This window comes from Crocodylus porosus, unplaced genomic scaffold (assembly GCF_001723895.1).
Source record: "Crocodylus porosus isolate Cpor-Errol unplaced genomic scaffold, CroPor_comp1, whole genome shotgun sequence".
Lineage (NCBI taxonomy): Eukaryota > Metazoa > Chordata > Crocodylia > Crocodylidae > Crocodylus > Crocodylus porosus.
In genome coordinates this window covers 89,666,692-89,682,378 of record NW_017728906.1, presented here as the reverse complement: position 1 = coordinate 89,682,378, position 15,687 = coordinate 89,666,692, and the positions used below count along the sequence as shown (strand labels likewise).

At 42.4% G+C, this 15,687-nt stretch overlaps 1 protein-coding gene across 1 annotated transcript in view; it reads right to left on the bottom strand.

Moving 5' to 3' along the window:
- CUNH2orf40 (chromosome unknown C2orf40 homolog) overlaps positions 1 to 11,777 on the bottom strand; it is a 20,352-nt gene extending 8,575 nt beyond the window's left edge. Inside the window, exon 1 of the mRNA XM_019528479.1 lies at positions 11,745 to 11,777. Within this exon, the coding sequence (XP_019384024.1) occupies positions 11,745 to 11,777 (33 nt within the window). The remainder of the gene's footprint in view (positions 1 to 11,744) is intronic.
- Between the last annotated feature and the right edge of the window lie 3,910 nt (positions 11,778 to 15,687).

Here is a 15,687-nt window from a genome sequence, read left to right as displayed (position 1 = left end):
GGCCCGGCCCGGCCCGGCCCGGCCCGGCCGCCGCGACGCGGGGCTGGAGCCAGCTGCATCACCTGCCTCAGGCAGGGTCCGCCTGAAACGGCACAGCCCACCGCCCTCCCCCGCCACAGCCGCGAGAGATTTGGTTTGGGTTTTTCTTTTGCAAAAATATGTATTTCTAGATAGCTACATTGCATATATAGAGATATACTCCATGCGTGTGTAAAGGCAGTAACCGCCCCCCCCACCCCACTTCCATCCAAGCTCCTCCTGTGAGCCAAGCAAGTTGTGTGTGTGTATTTACCCACACTGTGTGTACCTCTGGTGTGTGGGTGTATGTACACAGTGTGTGTGGTGTGTTTATACACACAATGTGTGTAGTGATATAGTGTGTGTGTGCACGCGCGCACATCTACACATACAATTAATGCACCTGAATGTACTGCACGGTGACTTCAGGTGCATTAAACTGCTCCCTGGCACATGTCTACACGTGCACACCAGTTAGGAACCTAGTGCTGGGCTACTCCTGCCTGGCTCTGCCCCTCCTGCAGCAGCCCCAGGTGCCAGCTCCCAGGTGTCAGGGGGCTCTGGGGGCAGCCCTGGGCTGGCAAGAGGTGCAGGGAGTCAGGCTTTGGAGCCAGGGGGCAGGAGGGAAGCTGTCCCCAGTGCCAGGGGCAGCTCCCACCTGCACGGAGTTCAGGGTTCGGGATTAGCCCCGGGGACAGCCAGAGCTTGGAGCCAGTGTTAGCCTGGAGACAGCCAAACTGGAGCTCGGGGTTAGCTCGGGACAGCCAGAGCCAGGGACAGCTCCCTCTTGCTCCCCAGCGCTCAGGACTAAGTCAAGCAGCAGTTGTCCCACTGTTTCCTGGGCTGACTGGAAGCAATTTGCTCCCTGGTCAGCATCTACATATGCATTTAGGTGCATTAAAGTGCTATTTTTTAGTACCTGTATCTGTTGGTACTAACAAGTGATGCTTTAAGTTAATCTAATGCGCAGTAATTGCTGCGCACGTATGGACAGTGACACATTAGTATAATGCCCAGAAAAGCACACCCAATATATGTATATATAGTGTGCATGTATGTGTACACAATGTATGCATCTGTGGAGTGTGTGTATATGTAGACTATATGTGCGTATAGTGTGTGCATGTGTATACATATGTATCTATAGTGTATGTGTTATGTGTGTATATGTGTGTGTGTGTGTGTGTGTGTGTGTGTGTGTGTGTGTGTCCATATAAATACTCTGTCTTGTTTCAGGGTTGACAGTCATCTTATGTAGAGTTTAAATGATGGTTTGTTTGTTATGGTTTGGATAGGGCTAATCCTGCCTCAAGCAGGGGGTTGGACTAGATCAATGTTTCTCAATCTGTGGGTTGTGACCCAAAAGCGGGTTGCAAGAATATATGAAAGAGTCGTGAACAGACTTTAAAAATGGATTCTCTTTTAAAGGAGAAGACTGTGGGAAACTGTGGCTTTTCCCTTGCAGGCTGGCAGAGCTCCAGCCTGCAGGGGGCTGCTTGGGGCCCCATGCACCCCCCCACCCACACACAGACTGCCCCACACACCCATCCCCTGCTCCACACACTGAGGGGCTGGGGCCTGGGCACAGGGGGCAGCAGGTCAGGAGTGAGGGTCACTCTGTCAAGACTGGCCATCAATGTTTAAAGGTGGGACCTGGTACAAAAAAGGTGGAGAACCACCGGACTAGACCTCTGCAGGTCCCTTCTAGCCCTACTTCTCTATAACTTCCACAATTCCAGCATTTAAGGTGTAGGAATTTCTAATTCAGAAGCTGTGCCCCTAACTCCTATGCACCATAACTACTGATGCCCCTCTCCTCTAAGAAATTCTTCAACCCCTTTTTGAATTTGGTTAACTGTGAGCTTCTACCACATCTGGTGGCAATGAGGTCCACATTTTAATTACACACTTAAATTTAGTTCCGCACTTTAATTTTATGGAAGGCTTTCAAAAGAAAAAAAAACAGGAAAAAAGCTATTAGACTGGATCTTTCAATAGAGTTACTCCCTGAGTGAAGTCACTCAGTCAGGAGGCCCACTAAAGGCTATTTTCTTCAGTTACAAATAGGGAGGTGGTGATTTTTTCCAATCCACACATCATAAGCACTATAGAACATATTCCAAGGCAAATCAGCTCCAACAGTAGTGGGATAAAAGCAATTCAAAGTATGCAGATCCAAATTTCCACCACAGATATTTCCTTGATCTTATTATATCTAAACCAGACATGTCACTCTGGCAAATAATGCTACAATTGCTACAATTGACTAGATGAAGATGTCTGGATAAAAATTCTGAAATCTGGGAAATAAAGGACAGGAGATAACACAGTAGCCACCTCCAGAATCTGAAATGAGGAGATGCAATATCATTTCCAGAAAACATATAACAAATGCACTGTAATGATATAAAGATCACTTTTAAAATAAAACTGAATTTAGCTTGCTCTCTAAACAAATTTTGGGTTCATCAGTATGCTGAGGATCACTTTTTTAAAAAAGTGAGCTCAGTCAGAGTTACTCTGAATGTAAACCATTTTAAAATGTATTGCCTTGCCAAGTTTCGTTTCACAGTTCCAATCAAACTCCATCTAATTATCCAGTAAGGGAATTATTTCAGTATGCAGTGGCCTGTCTACTGCACTTTGCTCAACAGCTGTTATGTATGATTTTGGTCCTTTGTGATTTTTGTATCAACTTTTCCATTTGCACATACATTTAAATATAGTTTCCTAGCACTGGGTTTACAGTTTTGCCATCAGTATTTCATACATTCTGGATTTTGTCTAATAATTTTTTCCCTTCATAAATAGGCCAGGCAAACTCATAAATGTACTTAGATGGCTCATACAAAGTTAGAAACATTATTCTATGAAATATATATTTTAAAAGGCCCTGATATTTTTTTTTTTTACATTATTCTACAGGTTAAGGCAGGTCCTGAGCCATTGTAAATACAGTGGAATTAAGGCCTTGTCTACATGCAGATACTCAGACAAGTTAATTTGAATTAGCAAAAGATGTATTTAAAGTGGTTGATATAATATAAGCCCTTGGCAGATATTATATTTATGGCATGATTAAAGTGTTAATCATGCCATAAATTATAACATGGCTCATGTTCAGCCAATTTATGGTACCATAAAATGGCAAACCAGGCACAAAGATGTAATGTAGAACATCTTTGCAGTTTACTTGTATGGCACCTTCAATTGAAGATGTGATATGAGTTATTTTCCAGGTCTGGGCTGCCTCACCAGTGCCGACAATCAGCTCATTGTCATCATCAGCCCCAGACTGTCCCAGATCCCAGGGATACCCCCAGCCCAATCCCCAGGGATAAGGCTGAGGGCAGCTGCAGGTCCCAAACCTGAGTCTTCTGGATTGGGCATGGGGCAATCATAAGGTGCATGACAGAGCTGTCTGTTTTCTGAATCACAGGATTGTTGGGCAGCCCTGTAGCAGTGCAGTTGGGATCTGAGCAATTTTATGCCCCATCCCAAATATTGTTTGTCTTGCCATGCATGTCCAGCATGGCAGGATGCATAATTTTTGTAGGATCAGATCCCAATTGTGCCATGATTTTAACAGGAGTTATAGTGTCCACATACAGATTTAATGCAGTTTAATTAATATGCTTTAAATGTTACTTCAGATAAATTCTCTGAAGAGTCCCAGTGTAGAAAAAAATCTAAGCCAGTTTACAGCAGCTGAGATCTGGTCCTTGAGGGTAGATCGAATTAAGTGTATAGATGCAGAATAACTGAAGGTACAGATAGACATAACAATTGGATTGCTACCAAAGGATACCAATCCAAGCTGTTTCCATGCACGTATTACATCTGCGTGATTCTGTAGTAATATGAGTGCACCAAAACCATTCCAACTTTACCCCTGCTTCATCAAAGGTCAAAATCAGGGGGATTTAGTTCATTCATATCACTGCAGGATCAGACAGACATAACAGATCATAAAGCTGCTGTGCACTTCTGAGCAGCAGCTCCAGCTCCCCCTTTGAAGTAACTACAAATGCACATTTGTCTACACTGTGTTCTAGATGGTCTAAGTTCAAAATTGTGATTTGAAAAACTCCCACTGAGATGCAGCCTAACTCTGGAGGTACTTAACTTCATTAAGCTTTTAACTCTACAGTACCCCAGGTACTTGGAGTTCTGCTTTGGTGCATGTCCACATGTAACTAAGTCTAAGCAGATTAGCTTCTATATCACATTTAAACCCAGCCATGAGTCAGGAACTAGAAAGTCCACTGCCTACATCCTTTGAGGGGCCTGATTTGGTATGGAATGCTTAAGATGCACCCACAGGACAGGGCTTCTCAGAAATGCAGTTGTGGCTATTTTCTTTTATTGCCATACTAGTACCTCAGTATATAATAGTCACATGAGTAGAGCGTTTGCGGACCATTTAAGGCCTAGGTTCTATGCCTTCCTTAGACTGAGTGGAGTCAAATCCACTTTTCTTACCAATCACCCCTAGAGAATGTCCTCAGGTGGAGGGCATCTCTTCTATTGAAAACTGTGGTACAGAATATAAGGCTCATTGAGAAGCAGACAAAGGTCCCTGCCACACTTTACACTTAAGGCGTGATTAACCGGTTAACATCTTAAGTTGTAATATTAAAGCAATTAATGGTGTCATAAAACAAGGCATAAACCACAAAGTTTTTCCACAAAAAATGTGGAATAACTTTGTGGCTGGTTCCTATGACACCATTAATTGAATATGTGGCCAGGTGCACCCCTGTGGCTGGAAGCCCAGATCAGCTGATGGGGCTTCCACTTGTGGAGTCATCATGTACTACAGTGACTGGGAGTCCTAGCAGTTGAGGGGAGTCTTGCCACTTGCAAGCACAGGGGAAGCCTGGGATCATGATCCTAGGAACCCCCTGCACCAGCAGTAAGGTATGATGGGATCTAATGTATGATCTCACAATCATGCCTCCTGCCATACACATGTGGCATGTATTTACATATTTAATTCAATGACTGGTTAATGTGAAATACAGAATTTGGCCTTAGAATATGGATCCATATCTGAGACAGAGCCCCAGGTGAGTACCTTAATCAGTAGGCCACTGAGTCACACTCATTCTTGCATTTCTTCTCTTTGATCAGTTTTATATGCTTGCCCTAGACAGTGGCCAGTGGCAGTTTCAAGAGGAGCAGTGGACAGTCACCTTCTTCCCCAACTCCCACATGCACAACTGCCTTGGTAGTGAGATAGTTGAAGTTGTGGGTTTAACTCATAGAATGTATTGACTCAGGTTCAAGGTTATCATTGAAAATCATTACTCTGCAGGTGGAAAAAATAATTGACATTAGACAGAAGAGAAAACTGAAATCAGATCTTCCACTTCCTCTGAAAGTGTTTTAACCATTACCCTATTATCTGGGGAAGGTGGCATTAGCTGTACCTCTTCCTCCTCACTGCACCTGCTGTGTTCTTTCACAGGACAGATGTAGGCATCTATCCTCAGAAAAGGACTCTTCAAGCTGTGGAGCCCAAGTGAACAACAGCACGTAACTTAGGCAAAAGGTACATGCCCAAAAGCTGTACCCCATCCTCAGTATTTCCTACTGGTTAACTCTAGATTGCTCCCCACTTAGATCATAGGGTTTTTGGACCTCCAGTCTCATGCACTTAACTTTTACCTTACACATAACACAGATTTCTGAATCCTACATCTGAGCCAGGCACCTAAAAGCTAGATGATGCAGTGACTAACTTGTAGGCATCCAAGTCCTTTATTGGACCTAAGTTTGAAATCATGAAAAACAGAGAAATCAACACAACTTAAAATTGGTACAGTTTAGTATAGCAAATACATAGGTAGATACATAAAACACATGAAATTTCAGATGATGTAATGAGGGAAGTAACTTAAAAACATTAACTGTCCATTGTTATATTCTTAATGGGAAGTCAGGCCAGAACTCAGCAGTAGTAAAACAATTTGTAAACCAGTCTTGCAGATGAGTTGGTCTCTACAGAGTGTGGTATTTGGTATATCTGTGTCATATTTTCCTGCAAGGCCAGGGGAATACTCAGGCTTACCTGAGTATTAAATATATTGCCAAGGTCCAACAAGCTGCCTGGATAAAATGCTGTCTTGTTTAATTCATAGAATATATTGACACAAGTTCAAGGTTATAATGGAAAATCATTGCTCTGCAGATGGGAAAAATGATTGACAGTAGGCTCTAATGCTCAAGGTTAAACTAGGTATAATAGTTTGCCAGTGAGGGGACAGAAGTTTTCAGAATAAGCTAAAGAAGTCATTGAAAACATTAAACTGTTCCCTTTCAAAAATGATTGTGAAAGGAGATGACCCATGCCTTTCTCATACTAATCTTTTACCCTTGACTTACCACTCCAGGCTCTTTTAAGGAATGAGCTTATTGTCACCCTGAAGTTACAGCAAAAAGTAATTTTAGAATACTGCATGATTTTAAATATCGCTGTTTACTGACATATTCCAGGGCTATGCCTCCGATTTCTCTTTCCTAGAATTCACTGTATTCGAAAGGAGGCACTGGGTATGCTACCTTGACACTGAGGTTTCTCGGGATTTTTGTTTCTTCCACTGACAGGTAATGTGTTTTCTGCTTTGGGAAAGACACCTTGGATTGCATTTTAGGGCTTGTTTACACTGCAGTGCCTTTGCAGCCCTCGTCATGCCAGCAGAGCCCTCTTCTTGGAGATGTATCATCTGCTGGTAGCTGAAGTTTTTCTGCCAGCATACATAGAATTTTAGAAAATTAGGGTTGGAAGGGACCTCAGGAGGTCATCAGTCCAACCCCCTGCTCAAAACAGGACCTTCCCCAACTAGATCATCCCAGCCAAAGCTTTGTCTACCCAGGTTTTGAAAACCTCCAAGGATGGTGCTTCTACCACCTCTCTAAGTCACGTGTTTTACTACCCTCCTAGTGAGAAAATTCTTCCTAATATGTAACTTAAACTTGCCTTGCTGCAACTTGAGACCATTGTTCCTTGTTCTGTCATCTGCCACCACAAGAACAGTTTTGCTCTGTCCTTTTTGTAACCTGCCTTCAGGTAGTTGAAGGCTTCTATTAAATCCCCTCTCAGTCTTCTCCAGAATAAATAAACCCAGCCCCCTAACCATTTTCCTTGCCCTCTGCCTGACTCTCTCCAATTTGTCTACATCTCTTCTGTAGTGGAGGGGAAAGTGGGCACTATGCCACCTCCCCATGAGGGAGGCCAATGAAAACATTTATCTGTCAGCATATTTAGGTGGATGGGAGCAGCAGCCATCCCCACCACCTTTTCCTCCCTTCCTTGTCTTCTGTGTTTTAAAAGGGGAAAAATGCACCTGCTGAGTTCTTTCAAAATGCAAAATCCTTAGCACCTCTACTAGGCTAAACATATTGGCTAAACTGGATATGATTTTTTTTCGCACTCTTAGCCAACACACCAGCCAAACTTTATAGTGTCAGCAAAGTCAGATATCATGGCAGTAACTTCATGTCTACATAAAGTAATATGGCAATTTGTGCTATATTTACTGCTAAGATGGAAAGTAAGAAGTCAGGTTTCTTATAAGTTACAAGCAAGTTTTCCCCTTTCAAAAAAGGTGGATGGCAGGTGAGGGGAGAATGAATTGCTAAAATGAGAGAAAAACATTTTCCCATTTAGGTTTAGTTAATAGTTTGTTAATGCCTGTTGTCACTAATATTATGTCCTAAAAGATAGTATTGCTCTTAAAAGAATAGTAATGCTAAACTGCTGTCATGTTGGAAGAAGTGAATTACTGAACTTAGCAAGTTCTTGAAACAAAGACAGTTACACGCCCAGTAAAAATCAGTTGGTGTGCCAAGCACTTTGGCAGACACAATTAAAGGAACAATGAAACTTCTTAGGGTATGTTTTCTTGGCATCATGCAGTACTGTGCCAATATTGAATTTAGCTCTGGACCACCTAGCTCAAGTATTGGAAGCAGTATAGGCACATGGGTGCAGCACTCTGCACAGATTCATGAGCCCTGCTTATCATCCCTGTGCCAAATAGATATACCCTTAAACTGGCAGGGACAAGTACAAATAATGAAAGGACTGGCAAGGTACAGGGCAGGTCAGAACTGGACTGGGGCATTTCCCTGATTGCAATCATAGGGGATAGTATATTGGTTATGATGCTTGCACATTACAGGTAAAAGGTAAGGAAAGATAGCAGAATTCTGAGTATGACCTTGAGAAGAAACAGACACAGAACTTCTTGGGCACTAAGCTTGGTGGAAATACACACTGGAGTATTTCAGATCAAGGAAACTATTTTTTGTTATGGCTCTTTGTACCTTATACCAAAGAATATTCTGATTTGTATCATCAATGTCTAATCCTAATAGAAAGAGATTTGCAAATCCCCGTGTACTCTATACCTGCTTGACTCAAAGGGGCAATGCTATCTGAGCTGCATAACACCTTGAGTATACATTTATTGCAGTTATTTTAATCCCACTGGACTGTAAAATACATTATAGCCATCCATGAAACATTCCACCCACTATACAAAATAACTACTATTTAAGGGCTGTTTAGGTAAATTGGATTAAATCATTAAAAGACAAAGAGATTAGAACCAGATATTTAAACATATGTAGGTGTTTCTCTGTCTAGGCACTTCACCTTCGAGTGCCTAAATATCTTGAAAAAATCTGGCTCCTGGTCCAGTGCACAAAAGTATAAAGAAATGTGAAATAAGAAATACTGTGAAAAGAAATGGAATGGAAAGAAAGGCATCTACCTTCAGGGTAGAGTACAACAGCTGTTAAACAGAAACTAATATATATTATATTCATTAAGATAGAAGATATAATTTCAATGCTGAAACTCTAAGCATTCAAAAATCATGAGCCAGACGTGTAAAGTCATAATATTGGCATAAAAACTATAAAAATAACAAATGTGGTATTTTATTTCCTTTTTGGTGCCTTTAAGATTCATGATTTTAAAATTTTATCCTGAACCATGACAGTGAGGGACTTCATTTTTTTTTATGAAAGCAGGGATTTTGGGGTAAGTACAGGTCTCTACCATAAAAAACACCAAATATTGCTTAAGAAAAAAAATAATGAAATTTGGCAGCATGACAGTTTACTAGACACGTTGGAATTTGGCCAAAATTATAAGGAACAGAATTTCTTTTGCAGAAAGGCACCATGGAGATTTAATGACCTCATTCGATCAGGAACTTGGCAGCAAAACACAATGCTCCCAATGCCAAGGCAACATTATTTTCTGTTAATAATGTGTTTTTTTAAATATAATATCACAACCATATTGCCTGACTAGCTTGTCCTAGAGTACATGCAGTTAGCATTCCAAATTGCTTTCTGTTTACAGTTAGTTCCAAGAAAGCTGCAGGAGCCATGTTTTTCCTCCAAAAAGAAGCAAGAACACTTAAGTCGTCGGTCAGTTATTTTCAAAACATCTTGACTTTTATTCCATTTGCCTCTGTTGCTACAGAGTTTTACTAATAGAGATGGGACCAAACCCAAATTCAAACACCTCAAATTTGGGAAAGGTTCGTATCTACATGCAAATTACACATCTCAGTCCTATCTCTAATCTTTGACTATGATATTAGTTGACTTCAATCCACAGTTCAATTCCTGACTGACAGGGACAACAGTATTTCATCTACTGTTCCAAATGCTACCCTCTATATTCATTAGTCAGTACTGAACTGTAAATTTTCTAAGCCATTATCCTACTGATAACAGTGTTTAGAGGTTTTCTGTGCCTTACGACTGCTGCTCATTTTTATAATTTCTCTTCCCTGAGCTTGCCAGACATGAAACAGTGTTTATTCTTCTATTTATTCACCTGTTCTTGTTTTATTAACTCATGGTAGTGCCCTAAACCATCTATGAAAGGAAATTTCTTGCTATCAGAATAGGTACAGTGACAATCATGTCAGTTCAGTACTGTTATCTTGCTCCAAATGCTTCTTTTCATTAGAGTGTACACCACGGGTGGGATACAAATAAATTCAGCCTCTAATAGTTCCTCCTCCACTTCCACTGCATCAAATGTAAACCTAGATGAAATATAGCAGATCTACAAAGCAGATTTAGCAGGAAAGTAGAAGGAAGAATGTAGCAATAGATTCTGTCTTTTCGCTGTAGAATGAGAGTTATCATTACTGTCTCTTTCATGCTGTTTCACAGCATTTTTTAAATTCTCCTTTCCTTGCTTTTTGGAATTCCTGTGTCCTTCCCATCCCTTGCATCTATTATATACACAAAACACTATATTAAAAGAAAATTATTAAGTTTGCAAAGTCAAGCAGTAAATCGTTAATAAATGCTAGAGCCAAGGTTGTCTGTGTTGTCTTAATTTGACATTGCTGTGAATATCATATGCAGTTTGATATAAACTTTAATTAAATGATCTTATACTATTTTTCCCCCACAAGACTGCTGTCTCTAACCATGATCCACATTCTTCTCACCTAGACAGTTCAAGCCTTCACTCCTCAGGCTTCACATCCAACATCCTTGCCTAAGCAGTCTTGTCTTCCCGACACTTTCCCTGTCCTAGCCCTGCTCACTCACAATCCTTCCCCACCCCCAACTCCCATTCCCCTTGTCCAATTTCTGCTTTCCATCTCTACATCAGATTTGGCTCCTTCTATCCTGGTCTTCAGTCACTCCTATGCTCACAGCCTCTGTCCTTACTAGTCCCAGGCTCTCTCCTAGATATTCATCCCTCTGCTTCAAAATCTTAGTCTCTCCTACTGCAACTCCTAGTTTCCCTTTCAGCCCCACTAGCCTCCTCCTTCCCAGGAACCTCATACAAGAAGGAAGACAAGCCTGCATACATGCTAAGTGGGGGGACAACTAGTTTGTGGATTCCAGTGGGATTTAGGCTTAGTCCTTTTCTCCTGGTTCCAGTACCCCGATCCCTGCAATTGCAGGGAAAATCCTCCTCAGTCCCACGCTGGAACATGTTCTGTGTGTAGCAACTCCAAATAGATTTTATCTGCAAAGGTTTATCAACTCTCTGCTGCCTCTGAAGCTTTAGCAAAGGCTTTAGGCAAATTGAGTATATTTTCACAGTGGGAAGATGGTCAGTGAGCGAGGGGGAAAAGATGGCTGCAAACAGAAAACAGTGGGAAGCCCTGGCATCCTGGAGCATGGGGGCCCAGGGCAGGGGGTGAAGGGAAGGGAGGAAGAGGGATGGAGCAGGAGTGAATCGGAGGATGAGCCCCTGACATAGGCTTAGTCCAGGAGCCAGTCAAGGCCCAACCTGGGAAACCAGGAGAGTTTTGATGCTGTCTTTTAAAGCACCTGCAGGCAGGCTCCTGTGTTCTTCCTGTTTAAATGGACCACAGAGAGCATCTTGGCAAGGCAAGAGGTAGCATTTTTCCTCATGGAGGTTTTCGTGGCAACCAACATCTCACTGTACAAACTTGATCACCCCAAGTTAAGGGGCTACCTGAAACTACATGTGCTTAATGCTGGCAGTTTTCTGTGTGCCAGCAAGCTTTGTCAGGACTATCTCCCTGCAGAGATTGCTTCACATGTAGAGTCTACAACTGCTGCCTTGGCAGAGTATCATTCCTTTTCCATTGTGACTGATGGAGACACCAACCCCCAGGGCACCTACACACTGCACATTTTATTCATACCGGGGAGTTAACCGACTGGAAACTGCCTGTGTTTCAAACTTAGCTGGTCCATCTCACCTTGGTCTGTTTTTTCACTGGGTCCCAAGCCATCTTGAAGGTAGTTGTCAGCTATGGTGTAGACTTTTACAAGATCTCAGCATTCCTGTCTGACAACACCATGTACATGTGCAAGGCTTTCTCTGATGTTCTCCGAAGAATGCTGTCCAGTGCCGTTCATGTCACCTTCAATATGCACATTCTGGTATGCACAGTTCCCTAAGATGGATAGCCTGGTGTCTTCCTTCAAGAAAAACCTTTAAGCACTATCCAGGTCATAAGGTCTGGTACAGGGAGTCCATCGCCAGTCAAAGTGGGGCTTGTATGCCACTGTGCCGCTACCACCAGAGCCTAGGATCACACAGTGTAATTCCTGGTTCAATGCAATCTGTTACCATGGGAAGCATATGCAGCACTAGTGGCAGTTCATGAGTGAGGAGCTGGAAAACACGCAGCATACAGTGCATGCTCAAGCTTCGTGATCTAGGGTGAGGCAACATGCAAGGTCAAGTGATGTTTGTGGCTGACACTGCCACCTGGTTCATGGAGCTCCTGACCTGATTTGAAGGCCAGCAGGTGGTGCATGCATACAACAAGGTGATGGACTTAATAAGTTGGGTTGAACACAGGGCATCACAAGTCAAGCTGCCCTTGTGAAAACTAGCATAGAAGGGAGCTCTTCCAGACAATAGCTGCAAAGCTGAACCATTGCTACAGGAACTACCCATCACTGCCACCACAGTTCAGACAGCCAGCTGCCTCCTTCCTTAGTGCTATTCACATTTTGGACTCCAACTAGGTGTGTCTGCTGAATGTGACTCTCAACTACTGAAAGCAATCTTGGGATGGGGTAAACTGCATGACAATGAATGTACTGCCCATGTGAACTTAGCCAAAGAGTGCCAGATGCCTGTGTTCTGGGACGCTGTCTGTGACCTATTTCCACTTCTTCATGCCCTGACAAAACCAGGCACCATTCCCAAGAAACTGATAGATGGTGTGTATCTCTGTGTATGGACAGGTACTCACCCTACAGAGTCAGAGAATGTCTCCAGCCACTGTGGCTGGTTGCATCATGCTTGCAGTTAATACGTAGCCTGAATTGCCCACTTTAAGGTTAGCATTCAGTTTCTGTAAATTCCTTTTTATAATGTCCTTTAATAAAGTCTATATAATTAGTATAAGTTATAATTCATACAGTGCACAGCACAGCTTTATTTTCATAAAATATTTCACTTTAGAGTTAGATGAGGTGCTTAGATGGTATTTTTTTAATAAAGTATATATAGTTGGTATTACTTAATTCATGGTGTCCATTGACTTATTTTAATAGGATATTTCAATTTTTCAGATTGATAAAGGTGCTTAGGCTGCTTAATAATACAGTGGCAATTAATGGCTTCCCTGGGCTTGATTAGGGAATCAAGCCCGGGAAAGCCATTAACCGGATCCTAGACTACTTGCTAACGTGATAATCCCCTGATCAAGCCTGGGGAAGGCAGTAATTGCCATGGTAGCAAGCAGGCTAGGACCTGGTTAAAGGCTTCCCTAGGCCTGATCCCTTGAAAAAATGGTACCCAACGCTGTGCCAGGAGCATGAAATTGGGAAGCAGCCACCCCAAAATTGGGAGGCAGCAGCCCCAAATTAGATAGGTCCTGACTTATAATGGAAAGTTAATAATAATTATAGTCAGGGCCAGCAGTCCTGACAAAGATGCTGAGATTATCATGGTATAAATATGCTACTTGTCTTTCTTTTTATCCCATCTTGCTTTGTACTTCATTTAATTTTGTTGTCATGTTTATTTGTTCTGTTTCATACCTATTCTCTTTTCATCACCTTCCTGCCTCGTTCTCTCTGTGAAGACCTCTGTGGTTGTCTTGCTTTCATGTTAGACTGTGTTTCTAATTCTTACTATATCTTGTTTTCAGAAGAATGTCCTTTTTCTAGTTTTCCCCTACTGCTGCTAAGTAAGAGATCATGACATCTTTAGTCTTCCAGCATGAAATCCCACTGCACCAGGCTATGATTAGATGCCAGTGAATTCAAAAAGCAAGTTTATTAACCTCATAGTGCAATGCTGTATGCATGAACGACTCATGCCTCTTGAGGCTGGGGGGCACAGGGACCACCCGCAGGTGGTGGCGGCGGTGTTGGTGGTGGGGGCATGGGGGCAGCAAGTGAGGACCTCCCGCAGGCAGCCATGATGACATCAGTGGCAAGGGTGGGCTGAGCGGAGACTCCCTGCAGGCAGCCGCAGCAACGTCAGAGGCGAGGGGAGGGGGTGGCAAGTGGTGAATGCCTGCAGATGCCAATCTCAGGGGGCAACTACCCTCCTACGCATCACCTATGGCTGTATGGCTGCAGAGTACAGAGGTGTGGTGGAAGAATTTTTTGCCTTTCTTTATAATTTAGGTCCAGTCTTGCAAGCATTTTTGCATATACTTAATTATTAATTAATATTAATGTCAACTTCAAGAAAAATGCAGAGAGCAAAACAAACCATTGTACAATCCACCGCCTTCATGTCTCTAACCAAAGCATCTGACACCCTCAGCAGAGCAGGCCTAGTCACAGTCCTAGAAAAGATAGGATACCCACCAATCCTGTTAAATCTTATATGTTTCTTCCACAACATGAAAGCAACTGTTCAGTTTGATGGGTCCACTTCAGGCAGCTTCTAGCTGAAAAGCAGAGTGAAGCAAGGATCTGTTCTTGCCCCTATGTTCTTTGAAATCTTCTTCTCCTGAACTGCACATTTAACGATATAGAAGGTAGAGTGTACCTTCACACAAGATTAGATATGAAACTCTTCAATCTGTCATGACTCAAGGCAAAGACTAAAGTTAGCAAGGTGCTTATCAGGGAGCTTCTATTCACTGATGATGCTGCCCTTACAGCTCACGACGAAGACCTACTTCAAGAGGACTACTCATGGATCACCTTTCAAGTGCATGTCAGATATTTCCTCTCACTATCAGCATAAACAAAACAGTTGTACTGGGACAGGGAGTTCCACAAGATCTATCAATCACCCTTAATGAGAACCAGCTAGAAGTGGTCCAAAAGTTCAGCTACCTAGGCTCTACAGTGACCACCAACCTCTCAGTGGATGAAGAAGTTAATGTTTGCGTCGGAAAGGTTGCCACCACTTTCAGCAGACTAAAAGAACATGGAATAACTCAAAGCTTACCATCAAGACCAAAATGCTAATGTACTCAGCACTCTCATGTATGGTGGGGAAACACGGACAATTTATGCACATCAAGAGAAAAGGTTAAAACAGCTTCCACCTGCGCTGTTTACACCATATACTCAACATCAAATGGCAAGATAAAGTTACCAACTCAGACATTCTTCAGAGGGCAGCTTTACCAAGTGTGACGGCCCTACTCAGACAGAGTTGACTGTGCTGGCTAGGTCATCTAAGTAGCTTGGAAAATGGATGGATACCCAAGGACATGCTATCCAGGCAACTATCTGAGGGAACAAGAACAACAGGATGCCCCAAGCTTTGCTACAAAGACATATGTAAGCAAGATATGAAGACATTTGGAATTGATCCTGGCCAATACAAAACCTTGGCAAGTGATTGAAACAAGTGGTGTCATAATTTCCACCAGGGCATTAAAGTCCATGACAAGAATTGGCTCCAATAGCTTGAAGAGAAACAAATTCATAGGGAGCAAGTAGCTCTCGAACTACCCAACCACGACACGTGGTGCCACAGATCATGCAAATCTCAAATTGGACTATTCAGTCACATGAGATGCTGCAAACAATCGATGTTGTAGGCTGCAATACCTCTTGCAGACAAAAGGATGCCAATAATAATATTAGAGTAGCAGAGTGGAATCCTATTTATTCCTAAAAAAAACTACTTTGCAATCTCCTAATTTTATACTATTTGGAAAGCCTGCAAGATACTCTTGGGGTCATTAATATTAATATTCTGGGGTCATC